Source organism: Hirundo rustica, chromosome 23, assembly GCF_015227805.2.
Source record: "Hirundo rustica isolate bHirRus1 chromosome 23, bHirRus1.pri.v3, whole genome shotgun sequence".
Lineage (NCBI taxonomy): Eukaryota > Metazoa > Chordata > Aves > Passeriformes > Hirundinidae > Hirundo > Hirundo rustica.
The window spans coordinates 4,396,275-4,419,404 of NC_053472.1; the positions used below are offsets into that span (position 1 = coordinate 4,396,275).

The following is a 23,130-nucleotide window of genomic DNA, read 5'->3' on the forward strand; positions in this document are numbered from 1 at the left end:
TGTTGTTCCTCTGTTGATAACCAGCAGGCTAATCTGGAGATCAGATTCTGGCCTGGAGAGGGAGAGGAGCCTCTTTCTTTCCCAAAAGCTCACCCCCTTCAGGTGGATTCAGATGGAAATGCCAGAGAGACGGAGCTGGGCTCGCAGCTCTGCTGCTCAGAGAACAGAAAACCAAACCCTCGGAAGAACTGAGCCCCTTCCTCCTTTGTGTAAAGGGGGAAAAAAAAACCAGCCCATCTATATAAAGTTACAGGATTAGCATTAAAGAGTGCTAGGCTTAAAGCGCCGTTCAAAGGCGCTGCCCTGGAGTTTCAATGGAGCTGCTTTCCCATCCAAGTCCTGCTTTTACAGCTGGAAAAGGAAAAACCCACCCAGTCCAGCCCAGAGAAGGTTTCCTTGCTGTGCCCATTTCTGCCCTCTCTGGAAGGACTGGTGCTGGTGGGAGCTTCACTGGGGGACTGCTGTGAGCGTTACTCTCGTTTTCACTCGTACAATTGCAGTTTCCAGCGGGATTTTCCCTGCCTCTGGCAGCTGGGCTGACCACAGCTCTATATTTGAGTCCAATCTGTACCCCAAGAAAGATTTCAGCTGCTTTGAGTTGGTTCATACCCATGCTGGAGGAGAGGGGAGCTGGAACAGCAGCTGAGGGGTGAGGGATCCACCAGCAGAGCCATGTTGGAGCTGATTTTTCAGCCTGTGGCAAGGCTCAGGTCAGACAGGCACAGCTCCAACCCCAGCAGTGGGAAAACAGCCTGATCCTGGCTGATTTTCCCTTCTGACATTGTAGGTGGGAGACTTTTATTCCTGATTTTCCCTGCTAGCAGGTCTTAATCCCTCTTGTCCTCCCCACCCTCTGCCAGGAACAGAGAGGAGACAGGAATGCCAGGAGCCCAACAAGCAGCCCAGCCTTTTCTCCCTTGGGTGTCCCTGGCAGTGTGTTCAGCAAGTTTCCCCCAAAAAGCTGTCTCTTACCTCAGCAGTCTCTTTTAGCACATCAGGGCACCAGGCAGCTCGCGGCCTCCACAGCAAATCCCAGAATTTGCTTTCCCTCCGTCCTCCAAGCATGGCCTTGCTAGCAGGAATCTTTCATTTTTAAATTTATTTTTACCCTTTCCTGAGCCAACAGCTATTTTAGGAGGGCAGGGGGATATCAGCACTGACTGATACTCCAGGGGCAGATTACTTCCAGCCTGTATCCCGGCTCTTCCCTTCCCTCCCATACATTTTAAACACAACCAGCTCCAGGAAAATCAATCGACTCTCCTCGTTCTGTTTTGTAACACGGAGAAAACTGGTGAAAATAGGTTTCCCTCTGCTCCTTTGTCAGTTTAATATTCTGGTCCTGTTTGTCCTGTGCAAGTGCACACTGATGAAGTTTGATTAGGTCTCACTGTCTCTTTGGGGAAGACTTTGTCTTCCAGCCTCTCTTCTTCTGGCAGGGGATGTTCCCATCATGCAGTGCTGAACACATCGGAGCTGCACAACCAAACACTTTTTTTTTCTTTTGTCCTTAATTCTTCTAGCAGGAAACTTCCTCCCGTGCCTTACCTCCAGGCTAAACAAGCATTAAAGATGCCGCAAGGGCTTCTGTGGCTGCTTGGCCTCGGGCACAGGCAGTGCCTTGTCTGGTTCCCATCTCAAGGACCTGGCACAGCCCATGGAAGATGCCCTGGCAATGGAATTGCCCAGGAGCTGTTTCCCACCCAGAGGGGCACCTCTCTCCTCCTGCCTCCCCCATGGTCATTTGGTGCAGGCCATGAGGGCAAAATTTGTTTTAACCCCAAGGCAAATCCCTCTGAGGAGAAAGAGAGAGTGAGCTCCAGCTTTATTCCTCACCTGGAAGTGGGGACAAGTCCCAGTCATGGGGAAATACAACCCAGAAGAGGAATAGATCTCCCAGCTCTGTGAATTCTCTTTTTGACAGGTGCCACCTTGCACAGGTGAGGTGGCTGTGCCCAAGCTCATGGACAGACAACAAAATTGTCAGCAGGACAAAAAATCCCGGCAGTTTTCACTCGCACCTTTGTGGTGACAACAGGGAACATTTTTGCTTCAGGAGACACAAAAGTGCAAAGCTCAGGACACTGGGGTTTTTTTTGTGTAAAAACTTACATAAGTTTATTGAACTGATCCAAACCAATGACCTATTTTGGCCTGAATTCCACCGCTACGTCTGCGAGCAAACCAAAGGCAAATTGTGGGAGCGGGAGGTGTATCCCCAGGGAGAGAAACCAGAATAAAAAACCAGATGCACTTACAGTTCTTCTCCTTTGAAATTACATATGGATGCAACATTAACAGGGAGCAAGAACAGATTTTCATGTATAAATTATATTTGAAGTTTCTAGAAACAGCAGAAAAGCAATCACAGAGGCAAAGGCCCGAGATGGCTGAAGCCCCTCTAACGCTGCTCTGGGGAAGGCGTCTCTCTCCTGCTACAGAAGTGCCACATCCAAACCAGGCAGGCACAGCTGCCAGGAACACGTATTTTAGCCTCTGGGCTGCTTTAAGCGCCTCGTTTGCATTCTCAAATCTTGCACACGAACAGAACCCACAGAACCTCAATGACAAGAGAGGAGGCAGAGCCGCCGCGGCGCCTCTGAAGGGTTCCAGACCCGAGAAGGAGAGGGCTGTCCCCAGCAGCACTCCCTCCAAGCCACCATGGGTCACACCTGCCACCAGCACGCCTGCAGCTCCCAAAAAAACGAGGTTCCAAATCCCAGCCGGGGAGCAGAGGACAGCCAGCTCCCCGTGCACATTCATAATAATGCCCGCTACGCGATCCGCCCGGAACATCCGGCCAGAAACATGGATATTCAACGGGAACACATCCAAAAACACAAGAGCACGGCGTCAAACTCGGCACATGGAGCCGTGTGACACTTTGGTATACAGCTGTCACCCAAGTCCTCGTGGAGCAGGTGCTCTGCCCGCTGCCCACGGCAGACTTTTATGCACGAGCTAGCAGGAACAACACGACAGCTCTGGACAGAAGCAGCCCTCAGACACAAGGACACAGAAGCCAGGGGAGCTTGCAGATCTATTTTCTCAAGGGGATGTGACAGACCCAGGGACCTATAGCTGAAGTGGGCGCATGCTGGCAATGCCTGGACGTGGCAAAGGGTTAAATCGAACCTCCTGCCACATCTGCACCCTCCCTCAGCACCCAAACGTCCTCTCCCACCTTCTCCTCTCTCCCCAAGACATGGTCCTCTGTTGGGTGGCACACACACATGACTCTTCCCCACAAGGCATCAGGGTTTGGGGTCTTTTTCCCCATCCTTGTGTGCCACTTGGTCCCACTTCCCACAGCTGATCATCCGCACACACAAACTCCCTCTGCGTTTTTCTGAGTCCTTCTCCTCACAAAGACAACCGAGGTTTTTGGTTTCTACCCCACAACTGCTCCACTATCTGCACACAAGGTGAATGCCTGGAGAAAAACCTTCCCCTGGAGAAGTGGCAGGGTGGTGATTTCATACCTCAGCAGAGCAGGGGAGCAGGTTTGGGTGTCAGCACCAAATCCCCAGCATCTGCTAAACTTCTGTGTTCTCTTTTTCCATCTTCCAGTTCCCACCAGGTCTGTCACAACCAAAATCAGGGTTTACTGCCAGTTCTGAGCTGGTGACAGCACCGATCCCTCCATGGAGAGCCCAATTTTTAGTGGGCAAACAAACTTAAAAGCACGTACTTGGCTCTTCTTTATCATCCCATTCCACTTTTAATGGCCTTTGTTTATTCCCTCCTCTGAAACCCAGACACTTAATTGTGCTGAGGAAGTTGGTCAAGAGTTACAGCATCTCATTAATAGCAGGTACAATGCCATAGATACACCCAGAGAGGCAATCACTGCTCTGGAGAATTAGATCAGAGATACTTTTGCATCTCCACAGGTCGCCTGTCTCGGACTCTGCAGCCACTCAGGGATAACCTACTTACACTGGAGGTCAAGGGCTGAAATAGGCTTCTAATATTAAACAACCATATCTTCATAAAACTTTGCTTTATAACAAAATATCTTATTAACCACAACTTTTCCTATTGGTAGGTATGTATATATCATACAGAAGTGTTGGCTTAAGGGTTTTGCTATCAGGCAGCAAATTATTTTCGCTGCCCAAACGGAAAATACATCTTCGGTAAAGCTCTAGCTTATAAAAGCATCATTTTATGTTACACTGCCACTACTTCCCTGCTGTTTAGTTTACAGGTACCATGGATCTATGGAAAACCTATGCTACCTATGGAAAAATCTCACTCCCTTCCCTATTGCTCATCTCAATGGGGCCAAGAAATTGCTATTTTTGGCAGGGGCTTGAGGCACAAATCAGTAAATTGTTTTAAATCCTCCCGTTTTAACCCTCGCTTTGGGTAAGGAACTAATCCCCTCTGAACAATCCCCACATCCTAAACCTGAACACTATGAGATAATAATACTTCATCCCCTCCCCGCTGATCCCACCCCACGATCCCGGTAAAATGTGAAGAGAAATACACAACTCCAAGAATACCAAAGGAGCTCAGTGATGTGGGCAAAAGCATCCCAGGAAAGAAAGTGCACATGGGGATAAAGGGAGCATTTCAAAATGAAGGTCAGGAGTTCATGTGTAACTAGAGCCCTCGCTGCACAGCTCCAAAAACTGCTCTGCAGCTGCTTGGAACCGGGAAATCAGGGAAGTCTTGAACTTGGAGCAGGGAAGACACAGGAAAGTGAAACGAGAGAGAGAGAAAGGAAGGAGGATCTCGCTGACCAGGCAGGGGAATCTGCTCTGCAGTAGAAAACAGGGACTATGTGAAGCAGCAGCACGCGATGCCTACGAGGGGCGCGTGGGGGAAGCTAGGAGAGAGAGTGAAACCCGCTGAACACCCAACGTGAGTCCAGCTGCTTTGTTCCTCCACTTCCAGAGGCTGATCCGAGCCAACACATCCTCCGAGTTCGGAGCCTACGCAGGGACCCCCGGCCAGGGGCCCCGGGGAAAGTGCTAGGTTTGAACTGGTGCAACAGCAACAAACACAAACTTCAACTTGACTCTTCCTCTCTCCCAGGAGAGGAATTTTAGCCATTCCACTTGCAGCAGCCGCTGGTACAAGGTGAAGTGCACGGAGGATCTCTCCAGCATCAGGATGGACAACGGCCAACGGGGGAAGCTGCTCTTCAACCCCTTGTTGACCTGTTGCTCTAAAAGCCCTTCCAACGCAGCGCTCATCCACCACCTCCCAAAATTCACTTTCCAACACACCTTTATCCCCACAGGCTGCAGGCACCGTGTGAGATGGGTACAGCAGCCAAAACCTCTTTTTTCTCCAAAAAATCAGGTGGATGTAGAGCGTGCACTTTGGAAAGAAAGTTTCTTTCCGGGAAGTTCTTTTTCTTTCCCCCATTTTGTGCACTCACAGAAAGCAAACCAGCGGAGTGAAGTGGATGCACTAAAGTACCTGAGCTCTGAATCAAGCAGAATACTGATGGAGATCTTCCCTGTGAACTCGAGCACAACAAAAGGTTGAGACAGCACCAAGCTGCAAGAAAATACTACAGCAAGCTCGAGCCACAGTTGGATAGCTAGGCCAAAGGGAGCTCTGGTGGAGCAAAACACCAAAAAATTTAGGAAAAGAAAACAACAGGTCAAATTCTGCACCGAGCTGTCTCCTCCCTTATGGACCCTGGCACTGTTTAGCTTGAACAACTGACCATTCATGCCAAATCACGAGTATACCGGAGCATCAAAGGAAACATCAAGGTATTGCCCACACTGAAACACACATCCTGAAGTCAATTGTCACCTCAAGGTCACCTGCAGTGGATGGTGGGCATGGTTCTCAGATCAGGGCACTTCCTCCGGGCTAAGAAATCACCTAAGAAACACAACCAAACCTCAACCAACCAACCGAAATAAAAACCTTGCAAAAAACTCCTCAATGCATGTGTGTGGGTGTGTGGGGGCGTGTGGGTGCGGGCAAAAAGGCTATTTCATTCTGGGCTCCACGTAGATTTTATCCCCATCCCGGATGCCGTAGGAATGCAGCGCCCGCGAGCTGTATTTCATCTCCTCGGGACCAAAAGGAGCTTCCTGGTCCAAGTAGAAGAGCAGCATGTTGCTTGTTGACAGCTGCACCACAGTTTTTAAGTGCTTCTTCAGCTCTGCCACAGTCTGGTCGAGGCGGATGGACATCTCCTCCACCTTGTCCTGGAAGTGAACCTCCACCTTGGCGCTGCTCTGAGGCCGCAGATCCACCACTGCCAAGGGCTCCAGCTTCCCGTACTTGGTCACCAGCTCGTGATACCTGCAAAATTCAACCAGTGCAGAGTTATGGTGCAGCCAAGGCACATTTCCCAGGTCTGAGAGATCCCCACACGAGACAAGGACGCTGATTCCAGCTGGTGGCCTGAAGGCCCAGAAAGCCCAAGAGCTCCAGTTGCTCTGTCCCACAGTCCCCAGGCTGCGCCGTGGCACTGACACGAGCTCAGGGTCCCACTAGGGAGAAGTATCTTGCTGAGGAAGGTGCAGTTACCACCGGCCTGAGGTGTTTGAGCTGACTGGTCTCAGAACAGCTTTGTGACAACGCTGAGCAGCACAGTTTGGGCTCCTAGAGTTTCAGAAATCCCAGTCGAGGCTGCAGTGGGATTTGGAAGACAGGGAGGACGCTGTACTCACAACTCTACGCCTTCTGCTCCGGTGAAAACACTTCACTGAGGAGTGCCAGAATCAAGCCAGTGCTCACAAAAAGGACACAGCCCTACTTTAGATTCCCAGTATCTGTGGCCTCACGACTTAACTGATCATCAGACGTTCCTGCTGTTTTCCAAAAGGCCAGCTAGGTCCCAAATGTTACACTCCACCGAGCACGGGATCATCAAGATCACCGAAGCAAGGTGAGCTGCTGCACAGTTTGAGAGCCGATAACAAACAGGGCACTTCTTGCCAGCTGATCCCTCACACCTGCTCTCAAAGAAGATGGGCATTTTACTAGCAGAGGCACACACTCCACTGTCACCTCGTCCTGCAGACAAGTTCTCTGAGTGTTCTTCCCAAGGTCCCTGCAATGGAAAGTCTGTGTCACCCCCGCCCCCCCGGTATCGCTCCCATCGGGCCAGGCTGGATCTCCCTGCCTGGCTGGGAAAGAGGAGGAACGGCACAAAACACAATGGGATTGGGATGACAAAGGCTGAGAGCTGCCGAGGACAGGTAACGTTTCAGAGCCCCCGCACAGAAAGCGCTTTGTGCTCCCCTTCCCAGGCGGAGCTGAACGCTCCGAGCGCCGTGTCACAGCCCCCGGGCAGCGATGGGATCTGGCAGGCTGGGTGACCCCAGGGAGTCCTCCGGAGGCAGGAATGCTCCTGGAGAACAGCAGCTCCTCTGTGTGCTGGGCACTGAGGGAAGGGCCACAAGGCACTAGGAGTTCCCCAGTCCCACGGACACAGCCAGAGTGTCCAAAGGCGGGACGGTGCCCTGCTCTCACAGGCGCTGGGGTGGCAGGAGAAGCGATGTTTAACTGGGAAAGCCATTAGTGCTGAGAGAAAACAACACTCCCCTCCTTTAAACCATCTGCAGGCAGAACAAATGCCAGCCAGCATCAGAAGTGGGGAGGGCTTCTCTCTCTCTGGAAGGATTTGCCAGCAGCAACATCCGATGGGAAAGAGGGAGAGAGGAACCCCCCCCTCTTGCTCCTCCAAACCCTCAGCCGCCTTTGGGACATCCCTTTAATTCTCAGCACATCTGCTGCTGCAGACCAGCAACAACTTCTGGGCCAGCCACAGTCACTGCCATGATTCATGCACTAAAAGTGAACTGGGCTGATGGTGGGGAGAGGATAAACAGGGGGACAAATTTCAGACAGGCTGAGAGAGAGAGAACCACCACGAGAGAGCCACAATTATCCAAATATGTGCTGTAAATATGTGGTGGGTCAAGCTGTCTGGAATTTTCTTGTGTTGAGGAAGGGCAGAATGAGCTTTACTATGTGAGCTGCAAAGAAAGTGGGGAGTGTGGGTGACTGGCTGCCCTCAAATCAATCAGGACCAAGGCAGAACGGCACGTGGATGTTTCGGACCCCAATTATAGGCACCCTGGAGACTTCTCTAATCACCCCTTGCAGCCTGGCAGATGCTGAGGCTGCTGAAGATCTGAGCCTGGCTGAAAGTGTCTGTGATACTCTGCAGATAAACACTGGAGCAGACAAGCAGAGGGCTCATTAAAAAACCCCCCAGACACGAGGACGTCACTCCACAAGACAGCCAATATTGGATTGTGCACCCGGCGCTCCCTACAGCCACCACATCCACCGAGATAAATCGTTCCTTCCATTTCCCTGCCTGCCTGATCCCTTCCAGCTGCAGACAGCAATGCAGCAAGCAGGGGGCTTCTGGAGCTTATCACAGGCTGCACCTTGCTGGTCTGGAGGGGGGAAGCTGTCCTCTGCTCCCACTGGGATCTTTGCCATGCCCAAGTTGCTCTCCCTCTGCTCGAGGCAGCACTGCAATGCAGATGTCAGACCCCAGCCACAACGTGTGTGTCCTGATTAGTTTCTAATTACAAACCACTTTTGGAGCCACCACACCAGATCTGGGAGCGAGGAAGGGGAAGCTTTAGCAACAAACAAGACACAAAATCCCTCTGCAAGGAATGCCAGCTCTCCCTTTGGACAAGGGCTGCTGACTGTAGGTCTGGGAAATGAAACCCAGCACTGGGGACACTCTCAGCCATCTGCAGTCTCCGTAGAAAAGAGTCTGCAGTGGCACCCAACCCCTCCAGGACAGAAAAACCCTCTCTGGAAGCTGCAGAATTCTCTTGGAAACGCTGCACAGATGAAGGGATTCGGACAAAGAGGCCATTGACCATGAAAAAAGGCAGTACCAGTGCTCAAAGGCTAAGAAATCTGAGGGGGAGGTAATTTTTCTAGCATAAAGCTGGTATGTTGGTCAAAATTAGCCAGGTTTCCTTGGGTGGGTGAGATGGCAGCAATCTTTTACGTGAGATCCCACCTGCAAACCAATCCCAGCGGTGTGTGGTGATGTGTAACACACAGCCTGTTCCCAAAACCCATGTCCGAGGCACCATGAGTGCCTAAAGCTGTACCCCACTGCGTCCTTCCCAGCAATATACGGATCACTGACATTCTGTCACCACCTAACACAAGAAATATGAAAAGTTATGGAAATTATTCCCTTTTGGGAGCAGCACCATGAGCTCACAGTCCCAGACTCCCCTTCCCCTTCCTCTCCTGCATTCTGTCTCTGCTGTTATCCCTTCCAATATTTCCTTCAATTTTTATGCTTCAAGGCCCTCTAAAATTACAAGTCAGGACATGTCCGCAGAAAAAGGACCAGCTGTCCTGTCTCCCTGTGCCTCTGAACTGACCCCAGCATGCTTTTAACCAATATTATAATCACTGACCCTATTAATATTCCCACAAAATGCCATGCCCTCATTCCTCATTCCAGCCTTCCCACCCCCTCACCGGACTGGCAAGTCATATATCCAGTGCTCTAGCAAAACAAGAGGCATTTTAGCTGAGAGTTAAGCAGAGGAGAACACTGAGCAGATTCCATTTGCACCTCTGTCATCCATGCCAGGCCATACCTGTGACCTTCAGTGTGTCCCCACCTCAGAGTCACACACACACTCCTGTCCTACCCCTTTTCTGTAAAGAAAGGATAAAAAAGCCCTGCTGTCCAAAAGCACATGAGGGTTTAGGGCAGAGGGCAGGTGGAGGCCTGATGCTCCATGATCCCTCCTCAGCCCATTAGAAGCAATAAGAGGATGCTGGCACAAAAAAGATACAGACTAAACAGCATCTGTCCAAGTTCATTAGTTTACCAAGACGAACAGATCATTGGATGTACTTTTTTGGCAAAGAAAACCCATCAGACTTGTGATTTGCAGGCCTGAAAGTGAGGGGACAGCTCCCCCTTGCCAGCCACATTCCACACACCAGATGGTCCGGAGGATTAGATGCCCTGGCCTGGCAGCGGAGAGCAGGATGTGTCCTGGCTTCGGGCACTCCCAAACACAGGTGATTATGAAGGGAGCCGTGGGAGAGGCCAGGAAACAGCCAAGGTCATGAACTGAACAGTCCTGTTGTTTCATGGCACTCAACACAGGCACTTTTAAGGCCAAATCTGACTCAGGAGTGACCCTACAAATCATCAGATAACAATAATGTAACAATTTCAGCCCAAAGAGACTGAAGGAGCCATGCCTGGAGGAAGCTGAGGGATGTTCCTTTTTCATGGAACAGCTGGCACACATTTCCCATCACTTGGCCGGCCAGTACCCTTCTGTCCCTGCTCTCCACTGCAGGACATGGAATTCCTACCTGAAAGGAACCTCCTCCTCGGGGAACTCCATGTAATAGCGGATGAAGAACCGCTCCGAGTCCTCCCGCTCGCCGTCGGCCACGATGCTGCCGTTGAGCTTGGTGATGGATGGCAACCTGCAGGCACACACCAAGAGCCACAGTCAGCCAGGAGGGCAGCCCAGACAGGCTCACCAACAAGGCAGGCACATCAAAAGTGCTTCAGCTTTAATGCCATGAGAATTCCTGCCAGGAAGCTCAGGCCTTGATCTTTTTGAGAGAGCGGGAAAGTTCCATGTAATTTCTCAAGAAACATTCCAAGTTTAACATTTTCATTTCACCACAGACACGCACCACACGTGCAGAGATTTGTAGGAGACTCACAAAATCCCCCAAGAAGCAAAGCAGTCAGATTTAACGTTTTCATTTCCCTGACTTTTCCACAAGACAAGCTCCAATCTTTCTGCATTCCCACAGAACTTCATCTCCTGCCAGCCTCTTCCTCGGATTACCTGCTCCCACCCCTTCCTTGCCTTGTCACATCTCTGCTGAGCAGAACAAACCAACAGACCTGGCTATTAGCAGCTTCCTGCGCTCCTCGGTGGTGTAAGACTGCAGCAAAGGAATTCCCAGCAATTTCACTTCCTCGAGCTTGGGGAAAGAATTTAACTTGTCAATGTCTTCCCAGCAATGCAGACCTGCTCGGGAGGAAAGATTTGTGTTAACAAACACAGAAAACACATCATGGATCCAAGATAATCAGACACAGCCAGAGAACATATGTGACAGGAGAGTGTCACTGCTGCTCCTTTGAGAAGCTGGCTTTTTGCTCACGATGTGCTGCTAAAAAACTCGACATTTGCTTGTGAGACAGAGGAGCTGAAATTCTCTCGTGCTGTTTCCAGGTCTAGAAGGGTGCTCTCCATGGCTTTTTTATGGACCACTCAGCCTTTGGCCCCAGTGCTGGGGACTGACCAACATCAGTGACGTTGTGTGCATAAAGGGATGCTGCCTTCAGAGTGTTAAAGTCACCAGCACTTCTTTCACTCCAGGCATCCCTCAACAGCCACCAAATGGCTTTACCTCACATACACAACTACCTTGGGTCCCATTTCTGCTCACAACCCAATGGTGAAACAGTCCCAGAAGCCATCCGGGTATTTAATGAAAAAGGTTTTAACTCGTTTTCAGCCCCCTCAAGACCTGACATTTGGGATAACAAAGCAAGCAGGGAGGACAAAATAAAACAAAGCTGAAGATTGAGCAGAGCAGAGCCGTGATTGCGTGGTGAGATCAACACAACTCATCTTGGAGTCCTCGCCTGCCGGAACTTCAGAGCGCAGCAGCTTTCTCTAAAACCCCCAAAAAGTTTTAACAAGCTCCTTGGGATTCCTGTTTGACATTCAGCTCCCAAAACATCAAAATGCAACACAGAGCCCAGAGTTCTTAAGCACCTGGCATCAAAACTGCAAAACGACTTACCAGAGGAGCACTTGTTCCTTGATGAGACAGTGCTTTCAAATGCAACTTAACAGGCTTTTCCTCTTCTAGTTAAGCTTTTATTACAGGGATTCCTTGATGCTCACATTGTAGGGCATGTTAATGAAGTCCCTTCTACCTGCCTGACACTTCAGCAGCACTTGCACAGCATATAAAGCTGTAAAGAACAAAAGCTGCTGGTGCATGAAGCACTCCTGCAGGTGAATTTCTGGTGTATGTGTCACACACAAACACGTCACAGCCTCCACCAGCTGCCCTGCAGCTCCTTCTCTCCCAGCACAGGGTGCTCTTCCCAGTATTCCAACTGCTCCTTCTCTTTCTGGAACGTTGGCCGAAAATCCTCTGGGGCTGGAGTGTAAAAGCAGCTTCCAGCATCACTTGTGAGGCTGTAATGACTGAGCACAGATGCCAGACAGCTTCTGCTGGGGGGTGCTTGATCCATGCTGCACACCTGCACATGCCCTCATTTTACCTGAGATAAAGCAGGGAATAAAGGGAAAAGGGGATTCTTTCATCCCCTCCACTGCCAGACATTTATTTATCCTTCCCCAGCCAGGAGTACCAGAGGCAGGGATGGGAAACAGAGGGAAACTACCAACATAAAAAACCTTTCCTGCTCATTTTGATTAACTGGCCCACACTGCTCTGACTCGTCTTTTGATAATGACTGACAACCCAACGCAGCAGGAAAATCCCACAGATGGGCAAGTTCATTCCTTGTCATCCGTACAGGAGGAGAGACTCTGATCAAACAAAACCCATCCCAGCTTCCAGGCTCTCACCTGACTTGTGCAAGTTGATGGATCTTAGGTTGGGGAAGAGCCTTGCCAGGGAATCTTCTGACTCTTCAATGGTGGTGAGGTTGTTGTTAGCCAGGATAAGAGTGTCCAGTGATGGAAACATAATTCCCAACTTTCGAATTTCAGTCCAGTCTTGAAGATTATTGTCAGTTATGTGGAGCAGCTTGAGAGACTGACAGCAAACTGGAGAACAAGACACTGTTTCGTAGTCATTAAGGCACAGGAAGAGCTCCTCCAAGCTGCACAGGGCAGAAAGGATCATGCCATCAATTTTATGTGATTTTAACATGACTTTCTGTACCAGCTCTGAGAAGCTTGGTGTAGAAAAGGCCTTTGAGCACTCCACATAGAGTGTTTCAACTACACCTCTGCTCCCACCCATATCTTCAGAGATTAAAAAAACCTTTGGAGTGTTCCCTGAGTCTCTCCCAGTGTTATGTGACAGATTGGTTGGGGTTGTCTTCTACATCTGTGCCCAACAAGTCACCAACCCAGCTCCAACAGTGACTGGGACCTGCTCCCAGTGCTCTCAGCTTAATTTAAAATGGGGTTTTGATACAACACTGATGATTTTTTTCCCCCCACATCACTGCCAAAGATTCCCATGAAAGAAAGAACAGATCCCATCAAAGAAAGAGCAGGTCCCACTAAGTTTTCAGACAACTGAACTCTCACAATCCCAGAGAAGTGTAGGTTGGCCACTCAGGACATTCTGCTGTCATCACCTCTGCTTACAGAGCTACACTAAGAGGGATCTGTCATCAAAACAAAGCCACTGAGGACATTCATGGGAGCAGAATGCCAAGGTGGCCTGTGACCAAACCATAGAAATCAACACCTTAGCAGAGAAGAGCAGGAGGAAATATTCCTTGACAAATGGCCAGACCCTCAGAGGTACCTCCCATTTAACAGGTATGCCCTGCACAGTGACTCAGAGGGAAGTGTCACCCTCCAACATTTTTGGGGTCATTATCCATCTCTGGTATTTAGGTTTGGAAGAGCAGAAGGCCTGGGCTTTGCAGCACCACCCAAGTTTGGTTTCTAGGACGATGCAAAGCACTCACCTGGAGTTCCCAAACTCCCAAAGGAAAAAATCCCTTTTTCTCTACAGATGTTTGCATCCTCCCAGCCCCCTCATCCCTCACCAGGTGACTCCATAACCCAGCCTTGTCCTGAGTGCAGGGAATGCCCAGATTCCCAGGCTTACTCTGGTAATTCCTGCAGGATGGTGTGCACTGTTTCCCAGGAAGCTTTGCTGTTGTTGAGCACAAGTTTGCGGACGCCAGCGAAAGACCCAGCGCAACTTCTCTCTAAAACGGACAAACTGAGAGGGTTGGAACTCAGGTTTAGAAACTCCAAGTGGGGGACGTTGGACACAATTTTACTGACCTGAGTGGGGAGGGAAGAAAAAAAAAAGAATAGAAAGAAAGAAAGAAAGAAAGAAATGTGTATCAGGCAGTAATCGGACCTCTGGCAATAATATCCCACCTCCTAAAAGGGGCCCTGCGGAATCGCCACAAAGCAATTATATGGGGGGAAAACATAGGGATATCTACCTGTAATTCATACGCCAGCCATTCCTGATCTAGATGGATCAGTTAATTGCTCATTCTCCTCAAGAGTTCATTTAATTACACTCTAGGAGCAGCTTGATAAGAGAAAGGCAGTCCCTTGGGAGAGGCCATAAAATCCACCTGCACCCCAAAGCTGAGCAGCAGCACGTTCCAGGAGCCAGCCCTCGCTCACAGGGGGCCATGGGCTCTCCTCCTGCCTCCCTGGCCGACACTGAGCACTTGTCCAGCTTCCCACTGCTCCCCACAGAGCTCAGCCAACCCCTAATTCCCTCCTTGATGGGGGAACTGGGTGGGAAGCAGCTTCCAGCAGCAGCGGACATCAGTGCAGAAAATCACGTGGCTGGAAAGCTCCAGGGATGGGCAGAGATGGGCAGAGCACGGCACACAGAGGGCAATAAACGGCCTGCTGTTGGCAAAGGGTGATGGTCTCACGAATTCAGGCGTGGCAAACGTGAGGGAACGAGTCCACACCTCCTCTCAGGTGATGTCATGGTTTGGGTGCTACACTTCAGGAATTAAATAGGCAAACTGGATGATGTCAGTCCAGCAAAAAGACGGGATTTAGGAGAAAATGGCTTATGATGGGTGATTGGAAGAAGGGTGTTTTTTCAGTATTATACTAAAACAAGGAAAAGAGGCATTGAAGTTCTTCTTAGTGGGTATAAAAAGCTGTTGTATAAGGAACAGTGATGATGCTCCTTCTGCCTGCTGAGAACAGGGCAGGCAGAAATTGGCTGAAATTGCAGCACAGGAGACTTAAATTACACAGTTTAACCTATGAGGTTATTAGCTAAGCATGGGAACAGGCTATCCAGGGACCTGGAATCCCCAGCACGGGCAGATTTTAGGGGTGGGGAGATATTTATCTGGTGTGGATGGGCTGTGAAAACTTAATCCTGTCTCAGAGGAAGGGGCCAGGACACAGAAGCCTTTCAGTTCCCGGGCAGCCCGAAGAGACTGAACACAGAGCAGGGTGTGAGATGTGCAGCTCGTGAGTGACCAGATATGAGGTCAGCCCCACTGAGCTGGGACACTGCAAACACTGCATCCCCTCCCTGCTTAAAGACATGAGAATCTGAGGACACAAAACCCCATGATATCCTGGTTTTTTTCACATATTTCCAACAACAAACACTAACATAAAAGGAGAGCATAATCCAGTGAGGAACTTAATGACACTTGAATGGATTGAGACTGTTTCACTCCTGTTACATTGCATTTATTGAGCATTATTTCATCCAAGCACTTCAAAGGATTTTACAACTGCATTTAGCATTAATTAATGAGGCTGCAGAAATACCCTTTGTGGTAAATATTATTAAATCTGCTCTGCAGATAAGGCAACAAACGTGGAGAGGGAATAAATACCTTTCCCACCATCACAGCGGCAAAGCTGGGAATCAACTGCCAGCCACTCTGTTAAAAACTAAACTGCTCATTAACTTCTTGGTATTAGAAATGCCAGTTCCACTGCTTTGCATGATGATATAAAATAAAAATACAGATTTTTCGCCCACAGGCCAAGACAAAGTCACAAGGCACAGGAGTGAAGTGCCACACTGGATTAATTTCATCACATGTATTGCTCAGTTGCTGTCGGAGTAAATAAACGTCACCTTCAGAAAGGAGAAAGAAGCCACAAAAATGGAACTCTCATCAATGCAATTTGCAGGCAGTAACAGCTGTGAAAGGTACCCAGTAAGGTGCCCATCACCATTTTACCTCGTGCCAGTCTTCCAGTTTGTTGTCAGAGAGGTCGAGCTCAAAGACGTGGGCGCAGAAGGCGGCGATCTCGTTCTCGTCCCCGGCACAGGTGATGCCACAGCTGTTGAGCACCAGCACACTGGGCAGGTTCAGGCGGTCTGGCACGGGGAAAAACAGAAGCTGCCACTGCTCAGCACTGCCTTGGAGTTACAGAACCCAGCCCCAAACGTGGATGTTACAGCCAGCAAGAGAAATCTAGCATTAGTGTCAGAATTTACACCGATTTCAGGTTAAACACGGATTTTATAGCTGACGCCATCCTGAAGCCTTGGTTGTAAACATGAAGTACCACTCCTATCAGTGCTCTTCAGTTCTTCCATGTATTTCTGTGTATTTCAGGCCCGTCCTTTGTCATTTCAGGCCTGTCTCCTATCAGCCCTTGCCACAACTACTGCTCTTCCCCAGGCAGCTGCTGCTGCAGATAGGACACAGGGCTAGGGGAGTGTCAGCTGCACAGTCAGACTCACTTATGCTCTTATCCTGAACTCACTTGGGCCTAGCAACAACCAGGAGGTATTTAAACATTTCTTAGGAGGTATTTAAACATTTCCTTTCTAAGCTTCCCCTTCCCAAGGTTCAGGGCAGAGCATTCAGCATTCATGTAAAAACTCAGGTCTCTGCTCTGCCTTTCCATTTCTGCTTTGGTTTTGCTCCAGCTCCTCCTCAGACAGGTAAATGTACTCAAAGCAACAACCAAGGACTTGGACCTCAATCACAGCCTGCTGTGCTAGGGCTAAACCATGACAAAAAGCTGGGGGTTGGTAACAGGAAACAATTTCCACACAAGAAATCCATGTTAAGGCAAGGCAAGCCATCATGTTACCCTCTTTCATGTACAACATGGCTTTCCCCCCCTCTCTGGAGTACTGAAATCCATTAAAGCCTAACCACAAGCTTTTTCCTATATAGGTGGCCCCTTTTCTCCTTAAGACTTGACAGCTGCATGACTAGAAAGGGATTCTAGCAGCAAACAATCACCTGGGGTGATCTGGGTTTCCAAGTTTTCTGGCTCACAAGTGTTTGGTTTCTTAAAAAAGACAGCGTGGCACTTTGGGAATTACTAATGCAGTATTTGTAAGTCATGTCTCAGTCACATTTTCAGCCGTGTCCTCTTTTCAGCACCCAAACAGTTCACGTGAGCAGGAGAGAGTTAAAATTACCTGCAGAGAGGGCGCTGACTGAACATTCCATCAGGCCATTTTTCTGTTCTTGTTCATTTTGAGAGTGTTTTATCCTCAACTGAACCCGGGCCCTTTCTTCTCCTCTGTCAAACCCAGTTATTGGAAACTTCATCCAGCTGATTTCCATGGCTATTTTCCCCCTTTGGGGCTGGTTGTGACACAAATTGACCTGATGGATGCTTGGATTACTCCTACAGATGATGAGGGGCGAGATGTGTGACACAAAGAAGGGGCAGCTCTGACGGGACCAATGCCAATCTCAGACCCAAACCAAGAATTAAATGCCAACATCAGAGCGTGAGGGAAGACTCAAGGGCGTCACATGGATCTAGTTCAGAGGAGATGGTGACACAGATTCTGCAGTCTGGGAGGCTCAAGGACATCCACGGGCAGCACAGAGCTTCAGACACACATCTGGCTAAACTCCCTCGAGGCAGCAAGGTCAGGAGCACAGGAGAGGGGAATTCTCCACTAGGTCACAAAGCATTTGGTGCCTTGAGAAGACAAAGTACGCTGCAAGGTCACCTGAGGCGCTTGTCACAAAAGCAGCAGGAGGTGGAACAACTCCTCACTCTGCCTGAAATATGTCCCCTCCTGTGTGCACTGAGCTCCTGTCCCTGCAGGCATCAAAGCAAGCTGGTGGCAGGGGAACCAACATCACATTTAGATATTTTATGTATTTTTAAGCTGCCTCTGCCAAAACACCTGTTGCTGTGGCCAAAATAAAATAGGATCGGTGGCCTGAAGAAAAGCTCCAGGGACTGCTGAACCCTCAAAACACAGAGTGCGAAGGGCCTTAGATCCGTCTTCCACTCACAGGGCTGCAACCTGGTCACCCTGAAAGTCCCTTCCAACCCAAATAATTCTATTCTATTCTCTAATTCTCATTCTGTCATGCTGTAGAGAAATTTGGTTTTTTACAGCAATCAGTTCAGTCACTTTCAACCTTTGTTACACTCCAATCTCTCAACTCTCCAGCGGAAAAAAAACACATTGTCATGGTTCTTTTTCTGGGAAATTCAAGGTGATTCCTTTTTCAGTTGATTCCTCCCAGCACCCTCCCAGATGCTCAGAAAGATCAGAATTTACCTTTCATGGGTGAGCCCTGTGGAGTTGCCGGGACGTGCACCCCCATGCCAGGCCCACGGCGGTAGGGGAAGTTCTCAGGGCTGTATTTCTCACACAGAACTTGCATGAAACTCCTTCCACTGGGCTGGTCCATGCTCCCTTCTTGGACTTCTGGTTAAAGAGGAGAAAAATAGAGCATATGAGCAGTCAGCAAGTAATAATCACTTCTAAGAGTGGTGCTTGAGAGCACAGGGAAAGCAAGCAGATGGGTCACGGGTTTTATTCCTGAGCTCCGGATCACCCAACAGGTCCTATTTCAGACTTAAGATTAAAGTAAAACATTACTTGAAAAGAACCCAAGGCCAGAGGGTCTGGTGCTGTACAAACACAGCTTTACAGGCCAAGTTCAAGACCTCCTTACCTCACGTGCTCTTCCAGGACAACTCCAGGCTGCAAAAGGCAACTTCTGCGCTTGTCACTTCTGCCCCTCCCACGAGGACTGTGAGAAATCCACAGCTATTCTCAAACACTTTCCCAGGGCAGCCAGGAGGGGAAGGAGCAAACAGCTGCTTGTGAGCAGGAGATTGCTCCAACAGCTGTTTGCCAACTTCCCCTTTCTGCTGTGTCACCGAACATGGCTTGGCCAGGCCGAAAGGCAAATTCTGCCAACTCCATTCTGCAGCTGCCTAATGTATCTGGGAGATAATAACTGTGCCCTTGGTATCTGGGCACGGCACAGAGCAGCACAGGAAGAAGGCCTGGCCTCATCACTGCCTGCTGAGCTGCCTGCAGAGATACTGAGAGGCAGCTGGGAGCGTTTTTGGCACCAGGAGCCCCCCACTGCCGGGGCTCTGCCCTGCCCAGCTGGAACTCAGCCTCCCTCTCTGCCATATTTTCCTGTGCACTTGGCGTTTGAGGGGTTTGCCACGCGGGAGCAGAGTTCATGAATGAAGAGGTTGCTGTTTCCAGAGATCTCCTAGTCCTGCTGCCAACATGGACACAGCAGCACAATGCTGAACGTGCAGGAACCAGTGCAGGTTTCCTGCACTGTACAATGAGTCATAAGGCAGCTTTTCCACTAATTCCTGCAAAATTACATTTTTAAACCTCAGACTGGGGCCACACAATCATCGCAAGCCGTGTTGCTAATCCTGAACTAAAGTTTCTTTGTTACAAGCAAGGCTATAAATCTGGATATAAAATTCTAAACAAAAGTGATTTACACCAAGGCTCCCTTTGCTGAGAATCACCTGTTTAACAAGTTCCACTTCACTTCTTCATGACCAGACTACCTAAAACCCACCAAAAGGAATTGAGTACAATAAGCAGTGATCGACTAAAGCATCTTATAATTTTTATATTATATAGAGAGTTTAAATATCACAAATAGGGACTTACAGGATTAGTCTTTAAAAGAACCCAAAACCCACCATTTTCATCTCTCAACAGCTTGGTTGATTCATAGCTCAAACTTGACTCATGTCACTGCTTATCTAGAATCAAAAAATAAATCCTCAAACTGGAGTTTGACAGCAACAAGGCATTTAGTTTTAGGCTAAAGCATTCCCCATGGAACAGGAACAATTTGCACTGACAGCCAAGGCTTTAGGCTGAAAGGCCTCGTTCCAGAGTAGTTTGGGAGCTCAGCACCATCCACAGACTGACAGGGCTTTCCAAACACACACTGAGACCTCCTGGTCTGGAAATTCTCGAACTCCCGTGTGCACAAAGCCTTCTGCCCTTCACGTGGCTTCTCCATCAGCTCCATCCCTCTTTAACTGCTGAACAAAGGCCAGCTAGAAATTCCACAGGAGAAACTCACCTTAGAGGCAAAAAATGGTGTTTTCAGCCACAGTGTGAGAGCAATCCAGAACTGAGAAGAAAAACTACCGACATTTACATCCAAAAGCTTTGAAACCCCAATGTTTTCTTCCTCAAGCTCTACTTCTGAACACCGGTGCCATTGTGAGGTGACAAAAAACGTCGTGGAGCGGGCGGTCACCTTTCCCACCTCCCTTCCCATGGGATTTCACGTCCCCTGTAATCATCTGTCCCACACGTGGCTGCTCTGAGTCCTTACAATTGCCTGGGAGCAAGGAGCAGCAGGATGTGCAGAGGGAGTGACGGGTTTCAAGGAATGCTGTCAGCACAAGGGCAGGACAGGGTGACCTGCAAGGTGCACGTTCCTGAGAGTGTCCCTGCTGACGGCACGAGGAACAATGCACGTCCCAAAATAACCCCGGCTTTTCTAAATGACAGCACGGAGTGCAAACGAGGCTCCTGGGCTTTGAGAGGTGTCAACAAATGGCTTTTGTTGTTCTATTTAAGTGCTCTGCTGCAGGGCTGTGGTCCCAGTGAAGAAGGACAGAGAATCCCAGAGTGGTTTGGGTTGGAATAATCTCATTCCAATCCCTCATTCCAACACCTCCCACTATCCCAGGGTGCTCCAAGTCCCATCCAACCTGGCCTTGGACACTTCCAGGGATGCAGGGGCAGCCACAGCTGCTCTGGGCACCCTGTGCCAGGGCCTCACCCCCTCACAGGGAGGAATCTCTCCCCAATATCCCGTCTAAAGCCACTCTCTGACACTTTGAAGCCATTTCCCCTCGTCCTGTCTCTCCAGGCCTTTGGAAACAGTCCCTCTCCATCTGTTACCCTGCAAGTACTGGAAGGTAACAATGAGGTCACCCCAAAGCTTCTGCTCTCCAGGTAAACAATCCCAACTCTTCCATCCTTCGAGCTGTTCCATCCCTCTGATCATCCTGGTGCCTGGCTGGACTCTCCCCAGCAGCTCCAGGTCCTGCCCATGCTGGGATTCCCAAGCTGGAAGCAGCACTAGGAAGTTCCAGGGAAACCCAGGGTGCTGCTACAGCTGATGTGTGAAAAGAAAACACTAAAACCAGCATGGAAAACAGTTCCATCCCCTGTGCTGAGAGCTTTCCAGGAGAAGAAGAGACCCTTCAGGAGAATGACATCATTAATGACATGCTAATGAGATTCCAGTGCCACTCAAATGCCTTCGGGGCACATCCCCAATAGTCACACACCAAACACATCCTCACATGTTTGTATACACGGAAAACAAAGCGTCAGGAATGGATGAACAGCACAAACACCCCTCTGAAAGGAGCTGGAACATTGTTCTCCTGAGACATGATTCAGGGAAATTATTTTTGAGATGATCTCGAGAGGCAGAAAAGTGAATCACAGAATGGTTTGGGCTGGAAGGGGACCTTGAGGAACATCTAGTTCTGCTCTTCCCTGCCCTGGGCAGGGAAATCCCAGCAGGATTTACCAGGAATTGTAGCAGGGCAGGGAGCCTGACCCTCTGAGCCACCAGGACAAGCCACCCAGCAGGTGAAACTCTGCCAAGGCCCCCGCCAAACCCAGCATTGCTGTCCCCACACCACAGCACTGAGTGAGGAGACCAGAGAGCACCCGAGAGATACCTGAATTATCCCTCAGCACGCTCCTGGCCCGACTCTGACTCTTTCCCACCGCACCAGCAATTATTCCCTGCTGGAAATCCCTGTCCGTGTGGAGCCAGCCTGCTCCTTGTCCGTGCTGCCGGGCCCGGGGCAGGACGAGCACGCAGCTGCCCCCTGACAGCTCGGGGTCCGCAGCCCTGAGCCCCCTCCGAGCTCCTCACACGGCGTTCCCTGTCCCCGCACACGGCCCGTCCCCGTCCCCGTCCCCTCACACGGCCCCGGGCTGGCCCCGGCTGACAGCGGCCTCCGCGCTCCCGCACCGCGCCGCTGCCGGGGCCGGAGGCGGGGGGTGCCAGGGGCACCCGGGCGGTGCCGGGGGCTGCCAGCGGCCCCCGCTGTCCCCTGTCCCCCGCCGTCCCCCGCCCCTCTCACCCAGGCCCGGCGGCCGCGTCCCGCAGCGACCCGGAAGCAGCTCCAAACATCACGTGACGCCGCGCGCGGTCACGTGGCGGGAGCGCCCCCCGTTGCCGTGGAGACGGCGACGCCGATGACGTCACCTTTGTCACCGAGGGAGGGTTTCCTCGGGATGCGACGGGAGGAGCGGGGCCAGCGCATCCCGAGGGGATCCTGCCCCTCTGCTGAGCCCCGCGGGCGGCTCTGGGCTCCTCGGCAGCGCGGGGACAGGCAGGGGAGTGACAGAGACCAAGGGACAGGAGCGTCCCTGGCGAGGGAGCTGGGGCTGTCCCCTGTTCAGGGACCTCACCCCGGTCTGTCGGTGCCTGCACGGAGGGCTCCGAGCAGGGCCCAGGCTCTGCTCCGGGGGCCCAGCAGTGGCACAAGGGGAATGGGCAGGGACCGATCCCAGAAATTCCACCGGGACGAGAGGAAGAACTTTATTACTGAGTGACCAAGCCCTGAACAGGCTGTGCAGAGAGCGTGTGGTGTCACCCTCACCGGAGAGACTCCAGAAGCACCTGGACACAACCGTGTGGAGCAGGGAGGACCAGGTGACCCACTGGGGTCTCCTTGCCCCGGCCCAGTCTGTGATTCTGTGCTGCCACACAGAGATTATGTCAAGATCCCTGCAGTGTCAGGGCCCAGCTCTGGGCACCCCCTTGCCCCCAGGGTCCTGCTGGAGCCGGATACATAAAATTACCTAAAACCTGCAAACCCACAACCATTGCATGTTCAGGATGTAAAATGGCAGCAGCACTGGCTGCATTGGCCCATGCAGCAGCTGCACCCCTTTGCTGGCAATGCCCACCTGCTCTTTACCCGTTCACCCCATTCTCTCCTGTTTACTCTGTGCTGGCACCTCCTTCTCTGCAGTGGCTGCTCAAGCACAGAATTATAGAATCCCAGCTTGATTTGGGTTGGAAGGAACCATAAAGCTCATCCCATTCCACCCCTCTGGATGGGCAGGGACACCTTCCGCTAGCCCAGGCTGCTCCAAGCCTGAGCTGGATGATAAATCATGCTGAGAGTGAGGACAAATCCACCCAGCCTGGTCCCCCACCTCCAT

The 23,130-nt window shown here is 50.6% G+C and overlaps 1 protein-coding gene across 2 annotated transcripts; it reads right to left on the reverse strand.

Moving 5' to 3' along the window:
- Positions 1-1,897: 1,897 nt before the first annotated feature.
- TBCEL (tubulin folding cofactor E like) lies at positions 1,898-22,085 on the reverse strand. 2 transcript variants are annotated; one of them, XM_040085031.2, is made up of 8 exons: positions 22,041-22,085; positions 18,202-18,351; positions 15,890-16,029; positions 13,801-13,982; positions 12,576-12,832; positions 10,865-10,991; positions 10,315-10,431; positions 1,898-6,282 (listed from the first exon to the last, which is right to left on the reverse strand). In XM_040085031.2, the coding sequence occupies exons 2-8, from the start codon at positions 18,332-18,334 to the stop codon at positions 5,964-5,966; spliced, it is 1,275 nt and encodes a 424-aa protein (XP_039940965.1). In that variant the 5' UTR covers positions 18,335-18,351; positions 22,041-22,085; the 3' UTR covers positions 1,898-5,963. The 2 variants fall into 2 exon arrangements, with proteins under 2 accessions (XP_039940965.1, XP_039940966.1); XM_040085032.2 differs by lacking the exon at positions 22,041-22,085 and adding an exon at positions 18,602-19,321.
- Between the last annotated feature and the right edge of the window lie 1,045 nt (positions 22,086-23,130).

Bases quoted from the DNA above. Each gene is read 5' to 3' on its own strand.
- TBCEL (XM_040085031.2), bottom strand. From the start codon at position 18,334: ATGGACCAGCCCAGTGGAAGGAGTTTCATGCAAGTTCTGTGTGAGAAA. The intron at 12,833-13,800 runs GTAAGCCTGGGA...TGCCCTGTGCAG, and splicing joins ATCCTGCAGGAATTACCAGA to CTTGGAGGAGCTCTTCCTGT. The intron at 10,432-10,864 runs GTCTGTTGGTTT...GTGTGCCTGCAG, and splicing joins AGGAAGCTGCTAATAGCCAG to GTTGCCATCCATCACCAAGC.